This window comes from Podarcis liolepis (assembly GCF_965112155.1).
Source record: "Podarcis liolepis genome assembly, chromosome: 6".
Classification (NCBI taxonomy): Eukaryota; Metazoa; Chordata; class Lepidosauria; order Squamata; family Lacertidae; genus Podarcis; species Podarcis liolepis.
The window spans coordinates 23,714,161-23,734,988 of NC_139559.1; the positions used below are offsets into that span (position 1 = coordinate 23,714,161).

General features: G+C 44.9%; 1 protein-coding gene and 1 long non-coding RNA gene across 5 annotated transcripts; one reads left to right on the top strand and one right to left on the bottom strand.

Moving 5' to 3' along the window:
- Positions 1 to 3,348: 3,348 nt before the first annotated feature.
- TP53TG5 (TP53 target 5) lies at positions 3,349 to 11,836 on the bottom strand. 3 transcript variants are annotated; one of them, XM_083508302.1, is made up of 5 exons: positions 11,653 to 11,836; positions 8,870 to 8,938; positions 8,205 to 8,341; positions 5,136 to 5,463; positions 3,349 to 3,451 (listed from the first exon to the last, which is right to left on the bottom strand). In XM_083508302.1, the coding sequence occupies exons 1-5, from the start codon at positions 11,686 to 11,688 to the stop codon at positions 3,443 to 3,445; spliced, it is 579 nt and encodes a 192-aa protein (XP_083364428.1). In that variant the 5' UTR covers positions 11,689 to 11,836; the 3' UTR covers positions 3,349 to 3,442. The 3 variants fall into 3 exon arrangements, with proteins under 3 accessions (XP_083364428.1, XP_083364427.1, XP_083364429.1); XM_083508301.1 differs by having other exon boundaries at positions 3,349 to 3,484; XM_083508303.1 differs by lacking the exon at positions 8,870 to 8,938 and having other exon boundaries at positions 3,349 to 3,484; positions 11,653 to 11,816.
- A 75-nt stretch (positions 11,837 to 11,911) lies between these two features.
- On the top strand, positions 11,912 to 19,505 carry LOC310709129. 2 transcript variants are annotated; one of them, XR_014527330.1, is made up of 4 exons: positions 11,912 to 11,996; positions 14,811 to 14,886; positions 18,737 to 18,829; positions 19,039 to 19,505. It is a non-coding gene; the product is annotated as an uncharacterized lncRNA (long non-coding RNA). The 2 variants fall into 2 exon arrangements; XR_014527331.1 differs by lacking the exon at positions 11,912 to 11,996 and having other exon boundaries at positions 14,391 to 14,886.
- Positions 19,506 to 20,828: the final 1,323 nt, after the last annotated feature.

Sequence of the window (20,828 nt, forward strand, 5' to 3'; positions counted from 1 at the left end):
ATCTTGGTGAGGTATCCAACTATCTTTCTCTGCAGGTGGAGAAGGACCAAGCAGGTAATTTTCTGGTACACCAAACACAGAAAATTGCTGATGTATTAACCAGGTTGAATTTGGTTGATGCAAACCCAGCAGACACACCGATGGTGACAGGTTACCAGGTAGACAGTACTGCTGAAGCGTTTTCTGACACAACGCTATACAGATGCATTCTAGGCAAGCTGAATTTCATTGCCAGATGTTCAAGACCTGACATAGCTGTAAGCTGTAATCTGCTTAGCAGACATGCCAACAATCCTACGGTTCAGGATTGGAAAGCTCTGAAGCGCATAGCCCGCTATTTGAAAGGGACTATGCACTACAGGCTGAGGTTCACCAGTCAGAAGACTGGAGGTCTTGAAATCTTTGCTGATGCAAGTTTTGGAAGTGACACCACGGATGGTACAAGCACTTCTGGAGTATGCTACATGTACAACCACTGCCTGTTTGACTGGTTGTGCAAGAAGCAAACAACAGTGAGCCTAAGTTCCTGTGAAGCAGAACTCAATGCTCTGTCATTTTCACTCATGGATTGTGAATGGTTGATGCAACTGTTTAAGGACATCGGGGTTTCTGTGAAATGTCCTATACAAGTGTATCAAGACAATAGATCTTGTTTGGCTTTGCTGAACTCGGAGAGTTGCAAGCAGAGAACCAAGTACTTGCAGATTAAGTTACATCGTGCAAGAGAGTGTATCCAGAAAGGACTGATTCAGGTGTCCTACATGCCAGGAAATGAAATTCCTGCTGATCTGTTGTCGAAGGTTGTTAACAGAGAACAACATAAGGTTTATGTACAAAGGTTGCAATTGGGTGAACCACAGGTACAACAGGTTACACGGAAAGGGGGAGGATGTTAGGATATTTCCGTTCCACCTTAAAAGGGAGCAGGCTTTTGTGAGTCACAGAGTCTGCGCATGTCCTGTTAACAGGATGTTTATGTTGCTGATATTCCTTTCGTTTGTCAGTCGGCTCAGAGACGCTGACAGAATGGACGTGTTTTCTTTTGTTCTGTTCAACACTAAATAAAGTCTGTAAATATGCTTTTATGCTCTTCTGTGATGCAAGCTTTTGGCTGTGTTTCTGCTGATAAAGAGGGTGCACCAGCCTAGGAATGTGGCTAAGAATTTCCAAAGGCTTTGTGCCCCTAACTGTTGGATCTGCGTGACTACGGGAGGCCGATGGAATCTCCGAACTCCGGCTTGGGGGCTCATGATGGACGTTATCTCCCTGGCAGTTTCCCAACAGTTTTAACTGATGCTCCAGCAATATAACTCTTTGAGGAGGATTTGCAGCTCCTGACTACAATATCCAGGGATGACACACTGTCCCCATCCCTATTATTGTCTTTGTCCTCTCCTTTTCACCTTCATTACTTAGTTCCATCCTCTCTAATTAAAAGAGTGAGAACCAACAGAGTACGTGGAATGCATGATAAAGCAGGAGGTGATATATATTTTGTGGGGTCTGGAAAGAAGATTGTGAAAGGTGGAAAGAGACTGTGAAATCTGACTCAGAGTAAGACTGAGATGACATCCCAAATTACTCAGAGCTGCTAGGCAAAGAGCAGCACGTACATTTTAAAATGAAGAAATGCTTTTCTTAGGCATCTGGTTGGGCCACGGTAAGAACGGGATGTTGGATGTGGATGAGACATTGATCCAGCAGAATTTCATTTATGTTCTTGATACATTTGTAGATAGAACTTGCTTTCTCAGGGAATCAGATGAAAAGAACAGAAGGGATTTCAAAGATTTCTTTGATGTCATATAGTAACGACGGCCACAAAGTTTTCTTCAGAAAGACTGAGAAAACTGAAATTTTCTGTTGTGTTCCTGATGTCTAGGGATGAAATTAATTCACTTTGCTACAAGTAGGGTCCATTGCTATGGCTGTGAATAAGAAGTGTTGACTAAGGTGAACTAACCACTAGTTCAGTGTTTCCCCAACTTGGGACACTGGCATTTTTTGGACTACGATTCCCATCATCCCTAGCTATCAGGGCCAGTGGTCAGGGATGATGGGAATTGTAGTCCAAAAACAGCTGGAGACCCAAGTTTGGGAAACACCGCTCCAGTCTCTTGCAAGATGAATGTGATTTATAGCAGAAGTCTTAGATCTTTCTCCTTACACACCTCCTCTTAACACTGGTGTGTTGGTGGGGTACATGGGTGGCATACAGAATGTCACGCTAATACTAGTCTTCAGATACCGAGCCAAATTCTACTTTTCCACCAGTTTCACACTGAGATGCCATTGTTGATCCAAGCAAAACTCCCGTTACCTGAATCTCTTCGAAGTATCTCACATGGCTTCATGCCAGTGTGGTAATATGTGCAGTAGGTCGCTTCACCTTTGGGTGGGCCTTGGTGGGCAGTAATGGACAACTGCTTCAGAATACATCAGATTTCTGGGTCTAGCCACCATTTTAATTTTCCCACAATGCCCCTGAAATAGTACATTGCTCTGGAGCATTGTGGGATAAATTTAAATGGTGGCTTAGCCCAGCCACCTGCTGCTCTCAAAGCACTGTTAGTGGTGGGACCTGCTGAGGTGCTTTGGTGTTACTAGCTGCCCAAAAGAAGCTGGGTGCTGATGCCTGCCCAGACTCTGTCGAAGTTGCGCTTCCATTTGTGTCATCCTCTGATTATATGGCTATTCTACATAGTCCCACCACCGCAGACCTCTTGTAGAAGCCATTCAAAGTGTGAAGAAAGGCAGGGCTTTTATCAATATAGCAAAGAACTGTGGTTCCTTTGTGGGTCCAAGGCATGGCTGTACGGTTATTCATTCTAGTGACATCATAACTACAGTGAGGGTGATTTCAAAATGTATTATATTGGCTGCTATTTCCCCCTTTCAAATCACCTCTCCCCCCCCCCCCCGGGTTTCTTCTTCAGTCTTACGCCTGGAGATAATCAGAGGCCTTCTTTTTACAAATATGTAATGACAGGTCTCCTCTACTTGCAATGCATTGACAGCCCTTCCTGGAACATTAGCAAACCCCTTGGAGTTTTGAGTCTGCTTTCACTTCTTTGGGATCAAGCTCTGTAGCAGATGGAGGTTTATTGTGAACTAAAAAAGGCAATTTCTTCTGTATACAGAAGTCTCCCCAGGAGCAACCATGGGCAACTGTTGTTCCAACTAGATCTGTAGCAGCTGTATTGCTATATTTCTCCATGAGATGGGGAAAGTTGTCAATCTGTAGTTTTCATGTTTGCAAATGAAATGCATCTGCTTCCTTTCCTCGTTGCTTCTCCCTGCTTCTGGCACATACACTCACACACATGTTTATTTCAAGCCAGAGACAAGTTTTGTGCTTGAAGGATGCTCAATATCCCCTTTATTGCAGGAATATGAATCAACACGCAATAGATCTATGTCTTCCAGGCTCCTCTCACTATCTTCAGAACCTCTGAAATGAGAATCATTCCAGTCAGTCCCAGCTCTTAAAAGACAAGATGCATCAAGGATTTTCAAATGTAAGAACTCCCAATTTAGTATTCCGAAATACTACTATTACTTCTGTGTGGTTATTGTTATTATTACTATTTATTACTACTGCTGCTTAGGAGGTTTTGGCCCCTTGCGATCTTCTGTTCCACTTTGGAAATTAAAATAGACTAAACGCGCTTCCTAGGGACGGGGGTGTTGCTGTGGTCTAAACCACAGAGCCTAGGGCTTGCCGATCGGAAGGTCAGCAGTTTGAATCCCCACGACGGGGGTGAGCTCCTGTTGTTTGATCCCAACTCCTGCCCACCTAGCAGTTCAAAAGCACATCAAGTGCAAGTAGATAAATAGGTACCACTCTGGCGGGAAGGTAAACGGCATTTCCGTACGCTGCTCTGGTTCGCCAGAAGCGGCTTAGTCATGCTGGCCACATGACCCGGAAACTGTCTGCAGACAAACGCCGGCTCCCTCAGCCTATAGAGCGAGATGAGCGCGCAACCCCAGAGTCGTCTGTGACTGGACTTAACTGTCAGGGGTACCTTTACCTTTACCTTTAAACCTTTTTCCTAGGCCTTGCCAGATGCTCATTCTACCCTGCTTGGCCTACAAAATGCCCTAATTATCAAGTTACCACCTTGCAGCAAGGCAATCCACCCAAGCCTTTCCATTTATCCCATACTAAATAAATTGCAGGAATAAATAAATTGTGGAAAGTCTAAAGTGCAGTTTGGGCTCCCTTAGACGGTGTGTGCAAGAAAATTTTGCTTCCTATTGCCAATGTCATTTCAGAAATCTGTTTACTGGAAATGAGAACAAACTCACAGCTCAGGGAGACAGCTAGTGGATTTCTTGCCAGGGCTTGTGACCTAAACTTTCCTAAACCTGATTTATCAAGAGTAGTGGAGGAGAGGGGATTGTGAGCTGGTATTCTGCTCCCCCTCCCCACGCCCCCGCTTACTCCTGCTCTATCATCATCTGCCAGAGCACTCGGTTAATGGGCAGATTCGCCTTGCTCTGGCCACTGAATGAGGTGATGCTGAACCTTGCAAGTTTGTGACAGTTTAGCACAGTGAAAGTCAGAGGATGAGGGAAATTATGAAGCAAAGGCTAGATACTTATCTCCTTTTCTTTGATGAGATTTCTACTTCAGGCCAGCAGTTTAAACAGTAATGCTTCTTTGCAAGATTGTTTCGATATTTAATTAAAGGCTAAAAGTTGCATTTAAGCTGACTGAAGATACTTTGTTAAAGCTCACATAGGAGAAGCCTGTGCAGTCAGAAGTAAGCTCCACTGAGCTCAATGGAGTTCCCAGGAAACTATGAACGGAACTGAAGCTTCTAACAATAATGGATAGCACAGCTACTCCCATGGCAATGAAGGCTTCTCCCACTCTTCAAAATTTACCCCTACAGCACTGGCTAACTGCTGTTAATCAGCCTAAATTCTGTGTTGAATTAAACCCACTTGCCTAAACTTCTGCCTACAGTTTCTGGATCCATGCAGCAGATCTCTTCAGGCCAAAGCAGGACTAGATCTGGTATTTAGGAGAGACCCGATTGCATACACTCAATCGACCCAGAGGCAAACCCCCACAAATTTCATCTCTGCCCACCTCCCTGGCAAAAACAATTGCAGTTTTGATTGCTTACTGGATGCCGCTTCTGACATTCTGAATAAGGGATGGTGACGACATGCTCCAGAGTCTCACTACATGATCGTGTGCAGCACGGCTTGACCCATCTCAAATTCGATGGTCTACAGAGCACTCTGCGCGCAGGCATGTGAATCCGCTGGGGCAGGCCTTTCAAGGACAGCGCCTCATGCAATTCTGAAGAAGCCGCCTCTGGGGATGTTGCCTCAGTTGACGATTTAGGCTCATCTACCTTGTCTATTATAGCAACTTCCTCAACTTCCATGGCAGGCTCATCAATCACGCTGACATTAGGTGCTGGAGGTTCCTCAGAGGGGGTGCACACCCTGTCACATGAGCGGGGTAGAAGCATTGTTATGGATTTTCATTGTTTTAGTTTTTTCTTCCATATACAGTCATACCTTGGTTTTTGAACAGCTTAGTTCACAAACAACTTGGAACTGAAAAGCTGCAAACCCAGAAGTAGGTGTTCTGGTTTGCAAACTTTGTCTCAGAAGCCGAACAGCCGATGCAGCTTCTGTGGCTTCCGATTGGCTGCAGGACGCTCCTGCTGCCAATCAGAAGCTGCGCATTGGTTTCCGAACATTTTGGAAGTCGAACGGACTTCCAGAACGCATTCTGTTTGAAAACCAAGGTATGACTGTAATTTAGGGCTCACCCACACCTGAGCATTATGTAGCTCTTCGTCCACTCCCCCTCCCTTTAGAATTAAATGAATAGTTTAATATTTAAACTATTTTAAATTTGTACATGAGGAGCAATTTTGGCCTTTCCCATTCATACCAGGAGGCATTCCCCTTTGTGTTTGTCCCTGCCTTATAGTTTGTTGATTCTGTCATGCCAGGGCCCATGTACACCTTGTTCTGTTTGGTTTGGTTTTTTAAAAAATTCCCTGCCCAAGAAGAGTGGAAATGCATTCAGATAGGCAATGGTAAATTTGCTTGTGCTGTTTTCTAGTTTTGTACAAACCTGAGGGATGAAAAGAAAGGAAGAGTTTTTCCTTTCAGGGCACACTGGAAATAAAAAATAAATGAAAGCACTTGGGAAGTAGTGGGCAAGGAAGAGGGGAGCTGCAGAAAGTGGCAGTTGATCCAACTAACTAACCAAAAATATCAAAACAAATAATCTGTGACCCTGAGAGGAATTTGGAACCCAATTTTCCCCAACATTGAATTATCCCCATATCCCAGTACCAGGTAAATCAAGGGGATGATCATCAAATTTACAGATGACACCAAACTGAGAGGGGTAGCTAATGCCGCAGAAGATTACCTTGACAGATTGGAGAAGGGGGCCAAAACTAACAACATGAATTTCAACAGAGACAAATGTAAGGTTCTGCACTTAGGCAGGAATAACTAGCTGCACAAATATAAGATGGGGGACACCTGGCTTGCTTGTAGTACATGTGAAAATGATCTAGGGGTCTTAGTAGATCACAAGCCTAACGTGAGTCAACAGTGTGATGCAGCAGCAAAAAAAGCTAATGTTATTCTAGGCTGCATCAACAGAAGTATAGTGTCCAGATCAAGGGAAGTAATGTTGTTGTTGTTTAGTTGTTTAGTCGTGTCCGACTCTTTGTGACCCCATGGACCAGAGCACGCCAGGCACTCCTGTCTTCTACTGCCTCCCACAGTTTGGTCAAACTCATGCTGGTAGCTTTGACAACACTGTCCAACCATCTCATCCTCTGTCGTCCCCTTCTCCTTGTGAGGGAAGTAATAGTACCGCTCTGTTCTGCCTTGGTCAGACCACACCTTGAATACTTTGTCCAACTGAGGGACCACAATTTAAGATGGATGTTGACAAGCTGGAACGTGTGCAGAGAAGGGCAACCAAGATTATCAAGGTTCTGCAAACCAAGCCTTATGAGAAATGGCTGAAGGAGCTGGAAAAGAGGAGACTGAGAGGAGATATCGTAGCCACCTTCCAATATAAAAATGGCTGTCACATGGAAGATGGAGCAACCTTGTTTTCTCCTGCTCCAGAGCCAATGGATTCAAGTTAGAAGAAAAGAGATTCCAGCTCAACACCAGGAAAAACTTTCTGACCGTAAGAGCTGTTTGACAGTGGAATTAACTCTTTTTGGAGGTGATGGATTCTCCTTCCTTGGAGATTTTTAAGCAGAGGTTCGATGGCCATCTGTTATGGATGCTTTAGATGAGATTCTTGCATTGCAGGGGATTGGACTGGATGACCCTTGGGATCCTGTCAGCAAAGCTCAGATGCTGACAGGAGAAGAAGAAGCAGGCATAGAGAGAGAACAGTTAAAAGCAGAAGGCAGAAAGGAGGGGGAGAGCAGCTGTAATCTGAGCTCTGAACAAAGGGGAGGTGAAAGACAGGGCCAGAGTGACAGGCTGCTGCATGAGAGCTCCAATAGTGAGTCAGACATTGGAATGCAGAAAGCATTCTCTCCCAAATCTCGTAGGATCTCAAAAGTGCTCTAAAGATCTAAAGTGTTATGTACTGAAGTTCTCACCCTGGGCCAGCAGGGGGATACTGTAGATAGTTTCCACACAGGTCCACATATGCAAATAGGGGATTGAAAGTGACGTTCAGTGATTGGCTAGTTACAGAAAGTTGCTATTGTAGCGTTGTAGGGGAGCTCTATATAAGCAGGCTGGCTGAACCCTTCAGTTCAGTTCTGTTCTGGCCAGTGAATAAACAAGAGCTGTTTTGAAGAATCGCTGTGTCGTCTGATATGTTCACCCACAACTTAACATAAAGAATCTAAAGAGCTCTAAAGAAGCTCTAAAGATACCGGAAGAGAAGGTGGGGGCTTTCGTGCTGGGGAAGGGGGAGGAGCTCAGTCCTGGCAACTCCATCTTCTGGGGAGGACGATGAGTAGAGGAGCTCCATCCTAGTTTGTTGTTTCAGCAATATATCTGAAATAATTAACAGGCAGTCATCTCACGTTTGTGGGAGAGACCAAGCCATAACAGATCCCTTCCAGTTCTATGATTCTATGATCATATAGTCACACACACACTTTCAGAGGGCCCTGTTTGTTATATTCTAACAAAATAAACACACGTATGCACCCAGATCCCTATCTATGGTCACTTACCCAGAGCAGGAAGCACCTGAATCCAGAGCACTCCCAATCGCTAACATCTTCCTGTACTTGTGCGCTAATTCACAAAGCCACTCGATTCTGCGGTTTGGACTCTTGAGCATTTTGAGGAGAACCAGTTTCTTTATTATCTGTGCAGGTACAGAAAATATAGAGAGCACACAACATCTGAAGAAGTTGCCATAGAGTGAGCCCAGCCTGCTTCATTATTAGTATTATCTTGAGACTAATGTGGTTAACTGTTTACTTGTGTGAGGTCAACAGGAAAAAGACAGAAATATTTTTAAAAATAAAAATTCATTTTTAAAATTTTGTTTCGATACAATATTATGCACACATTCCAGCAGGCTCCAAAATGCCTAAGGTTTTTAGATTTAATTTTATGTTTGCTTTTGGCCTAGTTCCTTAAGGCTGGGTCCACTGTGGAGCTACATGTTGATATAATATGTTGGTTGCCTCAGATCATCTCTGTGTTGGGGTTGGGTGTGTGCTACTTTCTTCTTGGGTTAGCATTCCATCCCTGACAAAAAAAATATTGCACCAGTCTTTAAACTGGTAGACATGGTGGGGCTTTTGACAAGGAAGTTGCATCTCCCCAAATGATGCTAGCTAACTTTAGGCTTTAGACCTTGCAACAGGCAAACAGAATGGCATCTTACCCTCCTTAGGTGGCTCCTTACGTGTACCAAATTGCTTGTCTGAGATGCTCCACTCTCCACATCAATGATCTGAGAAAGACAGAGCAAAGTTATGGGGACAACAAAAGACGTCTTGTCCTCAACGCACTTCATTTGTGGCACTTTGTCTGCTTCATCAAGAGGAATTAAATGCAAGTGGCCATTGAACTATACCCTTAGGATAAAGTCCAATTGATCTAAAATTGGGCCGGGTGGCAGTTTTAAAAATAATGCTATAATGTGGTATCGACTACTGTGGTGGGTGAATAAGCTAGACAGTGTGTAACAGGCCTCTGCTTGCACCCTACTATTGTGGGATTTTATGGGGGAGGGAGAGGGGTACCACAAAAACTGGCCCCATGCCCTCTGCTGTGTACTCACTGCCATCCTTGTGAAATGCCTGAAGTGGGGAACTTGTGGAGGAGACTGCATGAATTGGACTGCTGACTCAGCCACGTCAAAGCCACTAACAGAGCCTACCCTTTGAATTGCAGTGTTTTTATAACTTGGTTATAAAGAGCAAGAAGCAAATATTACACAGAATGCATGAGTCGCTCAGAAGGAGCAGCCTATTTATATAACTGTTAAATCATGTCTAGAGCCATTATTATTTAGGGATAGAGAGACTGCAAATAAAAATACATGTGAGAAAACAAAGTTGGCCAAAGGGCAAGATCATATACATGGGCCTGCTGAGTGCCTTAGAACTACGCATGAGTCTCCATCATGTGATTCAGATTACAGATCCCCCAAGTGCCCCTATATTCTAAGGACATCCCTGATTTAGAGAAGCCGTCTTGGTTTCTGATTTGATCCCGGAATGTCCCACTTTTCCTTAGGACGTCCCTATTTTCATTGGAGAAATGTTGGAGGGTATGGAGTTATCCAACCCTCAAGCTGTCTGAAGGCAATCCTTTATAGGGTAGGGGTGTTTTTTTTTAATGTTTAATGTTTTATTATGTTTTTATATATGCTGGAAGCTGCCCAAAGTGGATGGGACAACCCATTAAAATGTGTGGGGTATAAATAGTAACATTATCATTATGGAATAAGACGTCCCTATTTTCATCTGAGAAATGTTGGAGGATATGAGATCATTGGCGGGGTGTGTGTCATGTGAGTTAGCCCCTCTCTGACATGGAAGGCCTGTAGGGGGAAAGCCTGGTGAATGTGTGGTCTAATTAACAAATAATTAAATAATTAGGCTTGTAGGCTGAAGGTTCCCCACCACTGAGGGTGGCTGGATAGCATGGAAGTAGGCCCAGTGGGGGACATAAACAGCAGGGGTAGGGCTAGTGTTCATGTCCCACTGCCTCTCTCCATGCAATCTGAACTGCATAAAGACTGTGTAAATATTATCACCTTCTCAGCCTCTAGCGTGTTCCCAGCACTGGTGTTTAAAGCCATGTGGTCACAAAGAGTCGGACACGACTAGAACGACTAAACAACACATATGACATTAGTCATACGGCATCTAGCACAGAACATTAGAATTGCTGCAACAGGCCTGTATAAATTATTAAGTGGTCCACCAAAGACCTTCAGCAATTTTCAAGTTGTTTATGCAGCAGGGAAGTGTGTGGGAACCACTTCAATAATCTACTTTGCTTTCATTGTGATTGTCTGTATGTTTTTAACAGATCTCATTTATCTATCTGTCTGTCTGTCTATCTATTAACGTTTAATCATTCTTTTAATGATAGTTCCCCTGAAGAAGAAGAAGAATCCTACAACTTCTTGAGAAACAGTCCTGTTTAATGTGATTGTTATTCCAGTAACTGTTGTTTTTAATTGCTCTCTGTTCTCTGTGCGTGAGAGAGGAGAATGGTTGCTGAGAGAGCCTTCTCAGGATACTGCTGAGGAAAGTGTTGTGTCAGTGTGATCTGTCTGAAGTGAAACAGACAGAGGGAGAACTCTAAATCTGCGCAGGAGCTCTCTGTAAGGAACAAAGAGGATACTGCTGAGGTGAAAGCAAAACCTTTCATAAGAAACTGTAAGGCCTGAGTGAGGTGCAAGTTTCAATGCAGTTTTGTTTATAGGTCTAAGGAAGAAGACTACAATTCAAGTGAGAACGTACCCATGTTTGAATAAGCGTGAGATTGTAAATATATTCATCTCAGTTATATGTTTATGAAAATAAAGCTTTTTTGAATATAAATAGTCTGGACATTGTATAGTCTTTACAGAAAGGCTATCGCTCACCTAGAAGAGTTATTTAGCTTCCTAGCTGTAAGCTACTCTGTTATTTTGCATATCATCAAAATTTAATTTATATACATAACACTGCAGGCAGGGGGTGTCTTGTTTTTATTGATTAGCATGTAAGCCACTGCAGGAGCCTCCGTGGCTCAAGAGTAGCATACGAATGCTTAAGTAAATGAATAAGTAAATAGGCATCTGGATAGCCACTGTAGGGAACAAGAGGCTGGGATAGATAGGTCTATGGTTTGATCCAGCCAGGCTCTTTTGATGTTCTTAATAAAAGCCACGGCTTTAGAAGCTTTTGAACTCAGTGCTGCTTTATCCTCTGTGGGATCTATAGCTGCTTACAAATATGTAGCACTTGGATCAGTATGAAAGGCTGCCTGCCAGGGAAGGATAGATTCTCATAACATTTTTTGTAATGTACCAGAAAATTCCACTACTTTCTGGGTTTTTTTTAAAACCCACAGGCCAATTTTCAGCATTTCTCTCGCCCCCACTTCACCCCTCACTTTGAGCCTTGAGTAAATGATGCCAGCTCCTGGTTTCTTAAGATGAGATACCTTTGGACATTGTTTCTTCTTCTCCAAGGCTTTCATATTCACTCAGGTGGTTTTCTAAGAGCTTCAACAACAGGGTTAGTAGCAGACAGGCAAGATATATGAGAAATAGGTGGCTGCTTTCTCTGGCTCTGAGATGCTACTGCCCCTTTCAGGGCTTGGGGAGCCATGAATGACGTGAAAGCTTAAGTGCTGTGACATAATTTATTTGTGATGTCAGAAACCAGGTGTCAGCAATGACTGGGGTGGGGAGAGAGTCACAGTCTTGGAGGCTGGAAGAGGGTTAGAGGAGGAGGATTGTGGGAAACCTATGTCTAAACAAGGGCTTTTCTGAGGGACCACAGATGGTGTGAAGGCAGCAGCAAAGGAAGCAGAAGTGATCCTGGTTACTTCACATTGCATCAGGGATGTAGTATCCCTCTGCCCTTTGTGTCCACAAATCCTTGTAAAGGATCAACCAGGGTGCAATTGTGATTGTCAGAAGCTACTACTTCTCCCTGGTTTGAGATAATGGGAAATGCCTGCTGCATCAGACCAAAGGCCCATGGAGTCAAGTAATCTCTTTCCATCACCAATGATCAAGTCAGGGGCCTCTAGAAAGCCCCCAAGCAGAGTATGAAGGCTACAGCCCCTCCAGCCTTGAATGTCTGCTCTTGCCCCCAAACCGTCTGTGGGACTTTGACAGGTGGTTGGGACAACCAACATCATAATGATGAACAGGTAGGCTGTCCCACCCACCTGTCCCACTGGAGTAGGAAGAGACTGCTGGACCAAAGTTGGCCTGCTGGACCAAAAAATGTTCCCCACCCCTGTGCTAGACCATGATTTAGTGCTATGACCCTTGGGCTGGCACCCTCTCCCCCTCCTCCAGTGCAGACATTTTCAGAAGCTTCCATTTCCATTTTAGATTAATCACAGTTAACAATGGCTACTGTTCATGATGGCTCTGCTCTGCTTCCATGGACAGAGGCCGTGATGGTTCTGAATACAAGTTGCTGGAAACCACAGGAGGCGAGAATGCTTTTCTGCTTGGGTCCTGTTACAGGTTTCCCATGGGTATATCCACTTGGCCACTGTGGATTCTGGACTCGATGTCTGTTGACCTGATCCAGCCAAACTCTTCTCATGTTCTTAATGTCCTCTGCAGCATAGTCTCATCCCCCACTCCTCCCACTCAGAGTCCTTGTCCTCAAGAGCTTCTTGCTCCTGATCTGAGTCAGGGGGCTCAAAGAGACAAATATTTTATTGCTTCTCATTTGATGCAAAACATTTTCTTATTTTGTACATAAGTTGGAAAAATAACGTCCATGGTGGTGGACTTGTTTTTGAGGCAGAGTGAGGCAGCTGCCTCAAGTGACAGATACTGGGGAAGGCAGTGGCATCCAGCCAGCTTTCCCCATTCTTGGATCTCCAGATGCTACTCCCATTATGCCTAGCCAGCATGGCCAATGGTTAGGGACCCAGTATTGAATCAGCTGCCCTGAGCTAGCCTGCTATTCTCAGGTGCTGTGGCCATTAGTGTCTCATCATCTGTCCAATTGGACATGCCAGTCCAATCCAATTATGTACTTACAATGGTGGGAGGGTGCTGTATGGTCCATTTTTAGCCACCCAAATTCTGTTGTGACACAGCAGGGCCGTGGAATTACCTGCTTTGGAATATAAGTGCACCAGACCTTCTCAGCGACTTCAGGGGCATGTTTTCAGCTTCTTTGCTCATGCTCATCGTTGAACATTGTGGTGGCTCTGTCTTTGTACCTAAGCTGGAAAAAAAGCACTCACATTTATTATGGCTACATTCACCCTATACATTTAAAGCACCTTATACTACTTCAAGCAGTTTGGGCTTTCCCCAGATAATTCTGGGAGCTGTAGTTTGTTACAAGTGCTGACACCTATTCCAGATCTCCAATTCCCAGAGTTTTCTTTGAAGAGAGATTGACTGTTAATTCTGAGAATTGTAGCTCTGGGAGGGGAAGAGGGAGTCTTCTACTAACCTTGCAATGCAAGGTTAACAAACTGAAGCCTCAGGATTTTTTTTGGGTGGAAACCATGACTGTGGGATCATAATGCTTTAAATATGTGGTATGAATGTGGCCATATGTCCGCAGTGCAGTTCTGTTGCAAAGGTAGAAGTAGCATATGTAGCTCTTATTTGAAGCCCACTGTTTGAAGGAGTCCTCTGTTTGGAAGACTGTCTGGTCCAAGTTTGGTTTGAAGATGAACAACTATAAGAAGAGAGAGAGTGGCAGGGGCAAGTCGTGAAGCTGCCCATCAACTGTTATCACCTGACTAAGGAGGCACCTGGCCATATTCCTCCCCACTATGGCAAGTCAGGCTGTATATCTATTAAAATTATAGTAATTATTTCCAAATTTTGCATCTCTCTCTCATACATTAGCATGCACACATTTTTAATTTTTTTAATTATTTGTAGCTGTGCAAGTGGCCACCCTAGAGTGGGTGCCTGGGATTGTGGGTGCCATGCAGTGTGCATGGCCCTGGTACCCAAATTTGTGGGTGCCTGGCCCCTTCATGGGAAATTATGTGGGTGCTTCAGCACCCAGAGCCTCAGGGAGTTGGCCCCTATGCATGGGGCTGATCCTTCTCGTCTCAAATGAAGGCCCAGCAGGACATCCTCTACAAAGAATGGGATTTGGGTAGATGGGCAATCTCAGTTGCTGAGGTTTTAAGGATTCAGTGAATGGTTGAGTCTTATTTCCGTTTCACTTTGTGAGTCCCTGCTTTTAAGTCCCTCTTAGGGTGCTTCCTCCTTTCAGAAGAGGGGGGAAAGAAAGAAGGAAGCAGGCATGCAAGCAAATGGAACAGAAAATCCCAAAGAAACAAATGAAGGCACATATTGTTCTCAAGATCAGAGCAGTAAAAGGAGCAGCCACTCTACATCTATTTGTGGTTCCTACAGATGTGAAGCAAAATCACTAGTGTGTCATCTAGCCATATTCCCAATTAGGCATCATACCCCTGTTAAAAGGACAATTTGAAGAGAAGGGAAGAGTGGATCTCGGCATATTAGAATGGAAACGGATGAGCTCAAACAGGCAGTGCTTTGTTATGTAAATTGATTATGATTGAAAGCGGTATTTAGTAGACCACTGAGGCTCTCCGCTAAAACCGCAGAATGCTTCTCTATGTTTCATCAGCAGGGGGCAGTATTGCTCGGTTCTAAGTCTAGACCAAAATCACCATGGAAACTACAATGCTTGACTGGCAGATAAGGTAAAAAGAACTATGCATTTTTATTTTATTTTTTAAAAAAGAGCTGTCATCTAAGTAAAAAAAAGAAAAAGTTCATTCAATCAGCTGTCTGGATTTCAACAGATTGGTTCATTATCAGTTCAAATTCGCACTACAGCTGATGCTTGAAAGACATTTAAGGACGTAAGGCGAGTCCTGCTGGGTAAGGCAAGGGTACCATCTAGTTACATCTGGGATGCGGGTGGCGCTGTGGTCTAAATCACAGAGCCTAGGTCTTGCCGATCAGAAGGTCAGCGGTTCGAATCCCCTCAACGGGGTGAGCTCCCGTTGCTCAGTCCCTGCTCCTGCCAACCTAGCAGTTTGAAAGCATATCAAAGTGCAAGTAGATAAATAGGTACTGCTCTGGTGGGAGGGTAAACGGTGTTTCCGTGCGCTGCTCTGGTTCGCCAGAAGCGGCTTAGTCATGCTGGCCACATGACCCGGAAGCTGTACACCGGCTCGCTTGGCCAATAAACGAGATGAGCGCCGCAACCCCAGAGTTGGTCACGACTGGACCTAACGGTCAGGGGTCCCTTTACCTTTACCTTTACCATCTAGTTCAACATTTTATCAGGCAGATGTTGCCAGGAAGCCCACAAACTAGGTATGAAGTTTAACACTCTTGCCCTGTTGTTTGCCTGTCAGCAACAGGCATTCAGAGTTACTGCCCCCTCCCCAAACGGGAGATTCCATAACTGGAGGTTTAAAAACAATGATTGCTTTTCCCTCCATAAATTTGTCATAAGCAGCTACCTTATACTGAGTCAGATCAACAGTCCACCTACTTCAGTATCATCCACACTGACTGACAGCATCTCTCCAGAGTTTCAGGCAAGGGATGTTCTCAGGCCTACCTGGAAGTGCCAGTAATTTCCATCTAGGTGACTGGATTCTAGTCCTACTGGGGAGGGGTGAGAAGAATCTGGATAATTTTGTAAACTTTGCCATGCCCCTCCTTTGCTATCTTTCTCTACTGTCAAAAGCACCTAAAACAATAGCTTTGGGGTGTGTGTGTGCAGGGAACGTACTCTTCCCAACCTCTTAATAATTTTATTTGCCTTTTTCTAACACCTTTTCCAACTTAATGGTATCATTTTGAGATGGAATATCTAGAACTATACACAGTATTCCAACTACGCTCACACGATAGCTTTATGTTATAAAGGGCATGCTGGTTGCTTTGTTTTCAATCCACTTCCTAATACTATTAGCATGGAATTTGCCTTTTGGGCTGTTGCTATGCACTGAACCGAGGCTTTCATTGCGTTATCCATGACAACCATATGAGGTTATCTGGATCCTCACACCCACTTGAGACTCCATCAGTGTACAGCATGTGTGGTTGAGCCGGAACGAGGATAACGTTGTGATGGCATAGGCAACCTTGTATGTGTTTATACTCTGCCACTGGAGTGGTATGATGCTGAAGCATGACATCACATCATGCTTTACATAAACACCCTCCCTATGTTCTTATGGGACGCGGGTGGCGCTGTGGGTTAAACCACAGAGCCTAGGACTTGCCGATCAGAAGGTTGGCGGTTCAAATCCCCGCAATGGGGTGAGCTCCAATTGCTCGGTCCCTGCTCCTGCCAACCTAGCAGTTCGAAAGCACGGCAAAGTGCAAGTGGATAAATAGGTACCGCTCCAGCAGGAAGGTAAAAGGCGTTTCTGTGCGCTGCTCTGGTTCACCAGTAGCGGCTTAGTCATGCTGGCCACATGACCCGGAAGCTGTACGTCGGCTCCCTTGGCCAATAAAGCGAGATGAGCGCTGCAACTCCAGAGTCGGCCACGACTGGACCTAATGGTCAGGGGTCCCTTTACCTTTACCTATGTTCTTATACTATAACACACAGGAAAAATAAGCCATGTCCTGAGCCCATGGAAAGTCAGGAAAGTGTACCAACACCAGGGCAGGCATCCTGTCTCAGGCATTGTTCCCTGATTTCCCCCCAGTGCTACCAATGACTGAATGGCAGCCTTGAAGCTTCACTGCTCCTGCCTTTTTGCAGCATTTTTCTGATATTGCATTGCACCGACGCGAACTTCTTTTTGCATAGGCAGTGACCCTGTGGGTTTCTCTAACCACAAGGCTGCTGATGATTATGAGGCCCCATCCAGCTTCCAGAACATCTTCAATCTGAGCTGTCTTTGTTACGTATTCTCCTAGTGCTATCTTTGCCATCTTTCAGGTTGCCAAGTGAAGTTTGGGCTTTTAATGACATTTCAAATCCTTTTTTGTGATTTTAGCTGTTGGTTTTTGTTCCTTTGTTATGGACTGCTTCTGCTGTTTTATTGTTGTTGCTCTTGTGTCAGTTGCCTGAATTTTATTGCTTTTATTGACTGTTGTAAAAACCACCTTGAAGGTATTTCGTTGGATGCTGTGCACAAATCCTATAAACACACACTGATACACGCACAAAGGTACGCTGACTGGGGCTTAAAGGCACAATGGCTGGTTGAGTCTTTTTTATGAAAAGCATTTGTGGGGTAAGCAGAAGAGTAGGAGAAAGGCTGTGGCTCAGTGCTATCTAGGGAAGGCTGAATGCATCAGTTTTAGTTTTTGTCTGTTTCTCATTCTTCCAGTCTTAAGTTCAACTCTTCACATTTTCACATCAGTTTGCGATCTTTTTAAAAAAATTCTTGAAAATTAATCAGCATTTTTCTGCAGATTTCTCTTACTATATACATTTTATATGCAGATTTGCCTAACATCAACATTGCTGCAAGATAATTTTGCAAGTTTTGTCCCCATCCTTCTCCCCGAAAGGACATTGCATCATAATAAGGTAATGCATGTTATTTGTATGTTATTTTCACTGCTATATGCCTTTATTTGCATTGTATTCACCCTTTAATATATACATTTTTATACACATTGCTTGGCCAGAGAATTGCACTGCAAAATTTGGAGGTGTGTGAATTTTGAAGGATGGCTGTGTTTCAGTTCGCATGTTGTTTCAGAAAAGTATGAATTTGTATGAATTTAAATATAGACTGCATCAAATTTCTTCCCACCCCCAGACGTAGTAGTAAAGGTAAAGGTAAAGGGACCCCTGTCCATTAGGTCCAGTCGTGACCAATTCTGGGGTTGTGGCGCTCATCTCGCTTTATTGGCCGAGGGAGGCGGCGTACAGCTTCCGGGTCATGTGGCCAGCATGACTAACCCGCTTCTGGCGAACCAGAGCAGTGCACAGAAACGCCGTTTACCTTCCCGCCGGAGCGGTACCTATTTATCTACTTGCACTCTGATGTGCTTTCGAACTGCTGGGTTGGCAGGAGCAGGGACTGAGCAACGGGAGCTCACCCCGTCACGGGGATTCAAACCACCGACCTTCTGATTAGCAAGTCCTAGGCTCTGTGGTTTAACCCACAGCGCCACCCGCGTCCCTAAGACATAGTAGTAGAGCTCAGGAATTGCATGCAAAAGGCCCCAGTTTCAATTCCTGGCATCTCCAGGCTTTGCTAGGAGAGACCCTGGTACACCATTGCTGGTCAGTGTAAACAACGAGCTAAATGGACCAATGGTCTAAGTATTAAGGCAGCTTTCTATATTCCTATGAGAGGAGAATAGGATTATCTAAACTGTTCCTTGGTGGGCCAGGTCTCTGTGTCTCTTCTCCAAATCATGGCCTTCTCCAATCCCCATAGCACCTTCCTCCTCTGACAGATGCCAAATGTGTGTTTACCCTTGCATGTAAAAAGAAGAAGAAAAAGATTTGGAGCACAGCATCTGGCAAGGAAAAGGTTATGCATTTCTCTACCACCACCATTCCACTCTCCTCCTCTCCTCCTCCTCCTCCTTTTCACTTAGAATGTCTCCCTGCCCAAGGCAGTTTCTCCTTGCAGAAAGTGACCATCGGGGTGTCAGGACTGGGACATGGTCTGAGCTGAGAGCAGTGAGGCAAAGCAATAGCTAGGACCTGTGAGTATGTTAGAACCAAAGGATGAAATCTGGAGAAGGGATGTAGCTGGGTGGTAGAGCATCCACCTTACATGCCGAAGGTCATAGGTTCAATCCCTGGTGTCTCCAGGTAGCGGTGGGGAAGGCTCCTGCCTGAAACCCTGTAGAGATGCTGTTAGTGAGTTAGAGTGGATAATACTGAGCTCCAACAATCTGATTTTGTAAATCAGGAGGCAGAGTTGGAGAGCAAGGCAGAATCGGGGACGAAATGACACCAGAACATGGGATGTCCTTGTTGCCCAAGCAAGGGCTCAACTGGAACAGGAAGACTTCTTCTACTCCATCCTGCCCAGGAGGGTCCAGTAGCCCAATGGAGCAGACAGAGTCAATCCAGGAGACTTCACAGAGAAAATGCCACCTGAAGTCCAGCAGCTGACCACCACCTGGGGTGGGCGTCCACAGATCTCAGCAGTTACCAACATGGGTGCTCATCTGAATATAACATGTAGCTCGCCCCTGAGCCAAAGGGGTCAATCAGGCCATCCTGCTCTCTGCCCCCTTTCCTGCCTTCTTGCTTCTTCAAGATCAGCACACTTAGCCTGAGGCAGCCAGGGTGGCTCCATAAGCTGCCCTTCCCCCAAATAATACTTAGTACGCTGCCTGAATAAAAAAAGACGCAAATAAAAGACTTACAAAATTGTTTACGTCAGCACTGAACTTTCTCTTACAAAGGACAGCTTTGGTTAAAACCTGGCTTTAATTCCACCTTTTAAACCTGTAGTGAATCAATTCGTGGCTGGTGATTACTGCTTTTATGCCTTAACTCTTTCCTTGCCGTTGTTAAGAGGCAGGTTCTTGGCATGCTCAAAAGCGGTCCCTGCCGACTCAGCTGTGTTTGTTGTGCATCTCGGTTCAGAAAGACCTGAATAGGCCCAAACGGGCTCAGTATGAAAATTCTCCTCCCACCAATACACAACCCCTGCCTGCTCCTCTCCGTATTCTATCCAGCTTGAGAGCACTCATGAGTTTTTGGTATCTTCCAGTGGTGGCTGGTGCCCCCTGGGACTGGTAGGGCAGAAGGCAGGGAAGCCCACAGGGCAGAAGGCAGGGAAGCCCACAGTAGCTCTCCCCCTACAAGCTCTGAGACTTAGGGAGAAGGAGGCTGATAAAGAGTGCTATCCGCTGGGCTTGTTGTAAGTAAGAAGGCAGACAGACAATGGTGACTGGCTGAGGGCAGACTGAAATTGGTGAGGTAATGCCCATTTGCCCTAAGGGCATCTTCACTTTGATCACTACACTGCAGCCATCTTCTTTCAAACATCCCCATTTATATCTGCAAGTAGAGACCTGGGTCCCTACTTTCTGAAGTCAAAGATGTACAGGCAGAGGCCAGGAGGGCCTAGGACCCACGTACCTATGGGACCACCTCTCCTGGTATGCCCCACGGAGGACCTTAAGGACCACAAATGACAACATTTTGGAGGTCCCAAGTCACAAGGTGGTTAGATTGGACTCAGCTAGGGCCAGGGCCTTTTCAGTATTGGCCCCAACTTGGTAGAAGGTTCTGTCACAAGAGACTAGGGCCCTGAGGGACTTGACATCTTTCCGCAGGGCCTGCAAGACAGAGCTGTTCCACCTGGCCTTTGGTTTGGACTCAGTCTGACCCTTATGTTTCCCTGCCCTTATGGTTTTGATCTATGGGCTATTATTTAAAATGAGTCTGCATTTTAAATTGTACTTTTAACCTGTATTTTAAATTGGTCCTCCCCCCATTATGTTTTATTGTAATTTTACTGGTGTTAGCCACCCTGAGCCTGGCTCTGGCCAGGGAGGGCAGGGTATAAATAAAATCTTCTTCTTCTTCTTCTTCTTCTTCTTCTTCTTCTTCTTCTTCTTCTTCATCTTCATCTTCATCTTCATCTTCATCTTCATCTTCATCTTCATCTTCTTCCCAATGCATTTTGCAGCCTGAGGCAAAGGGCAAGATGGTGCCCCAAACATTCCATGTACAGAAGCTGAC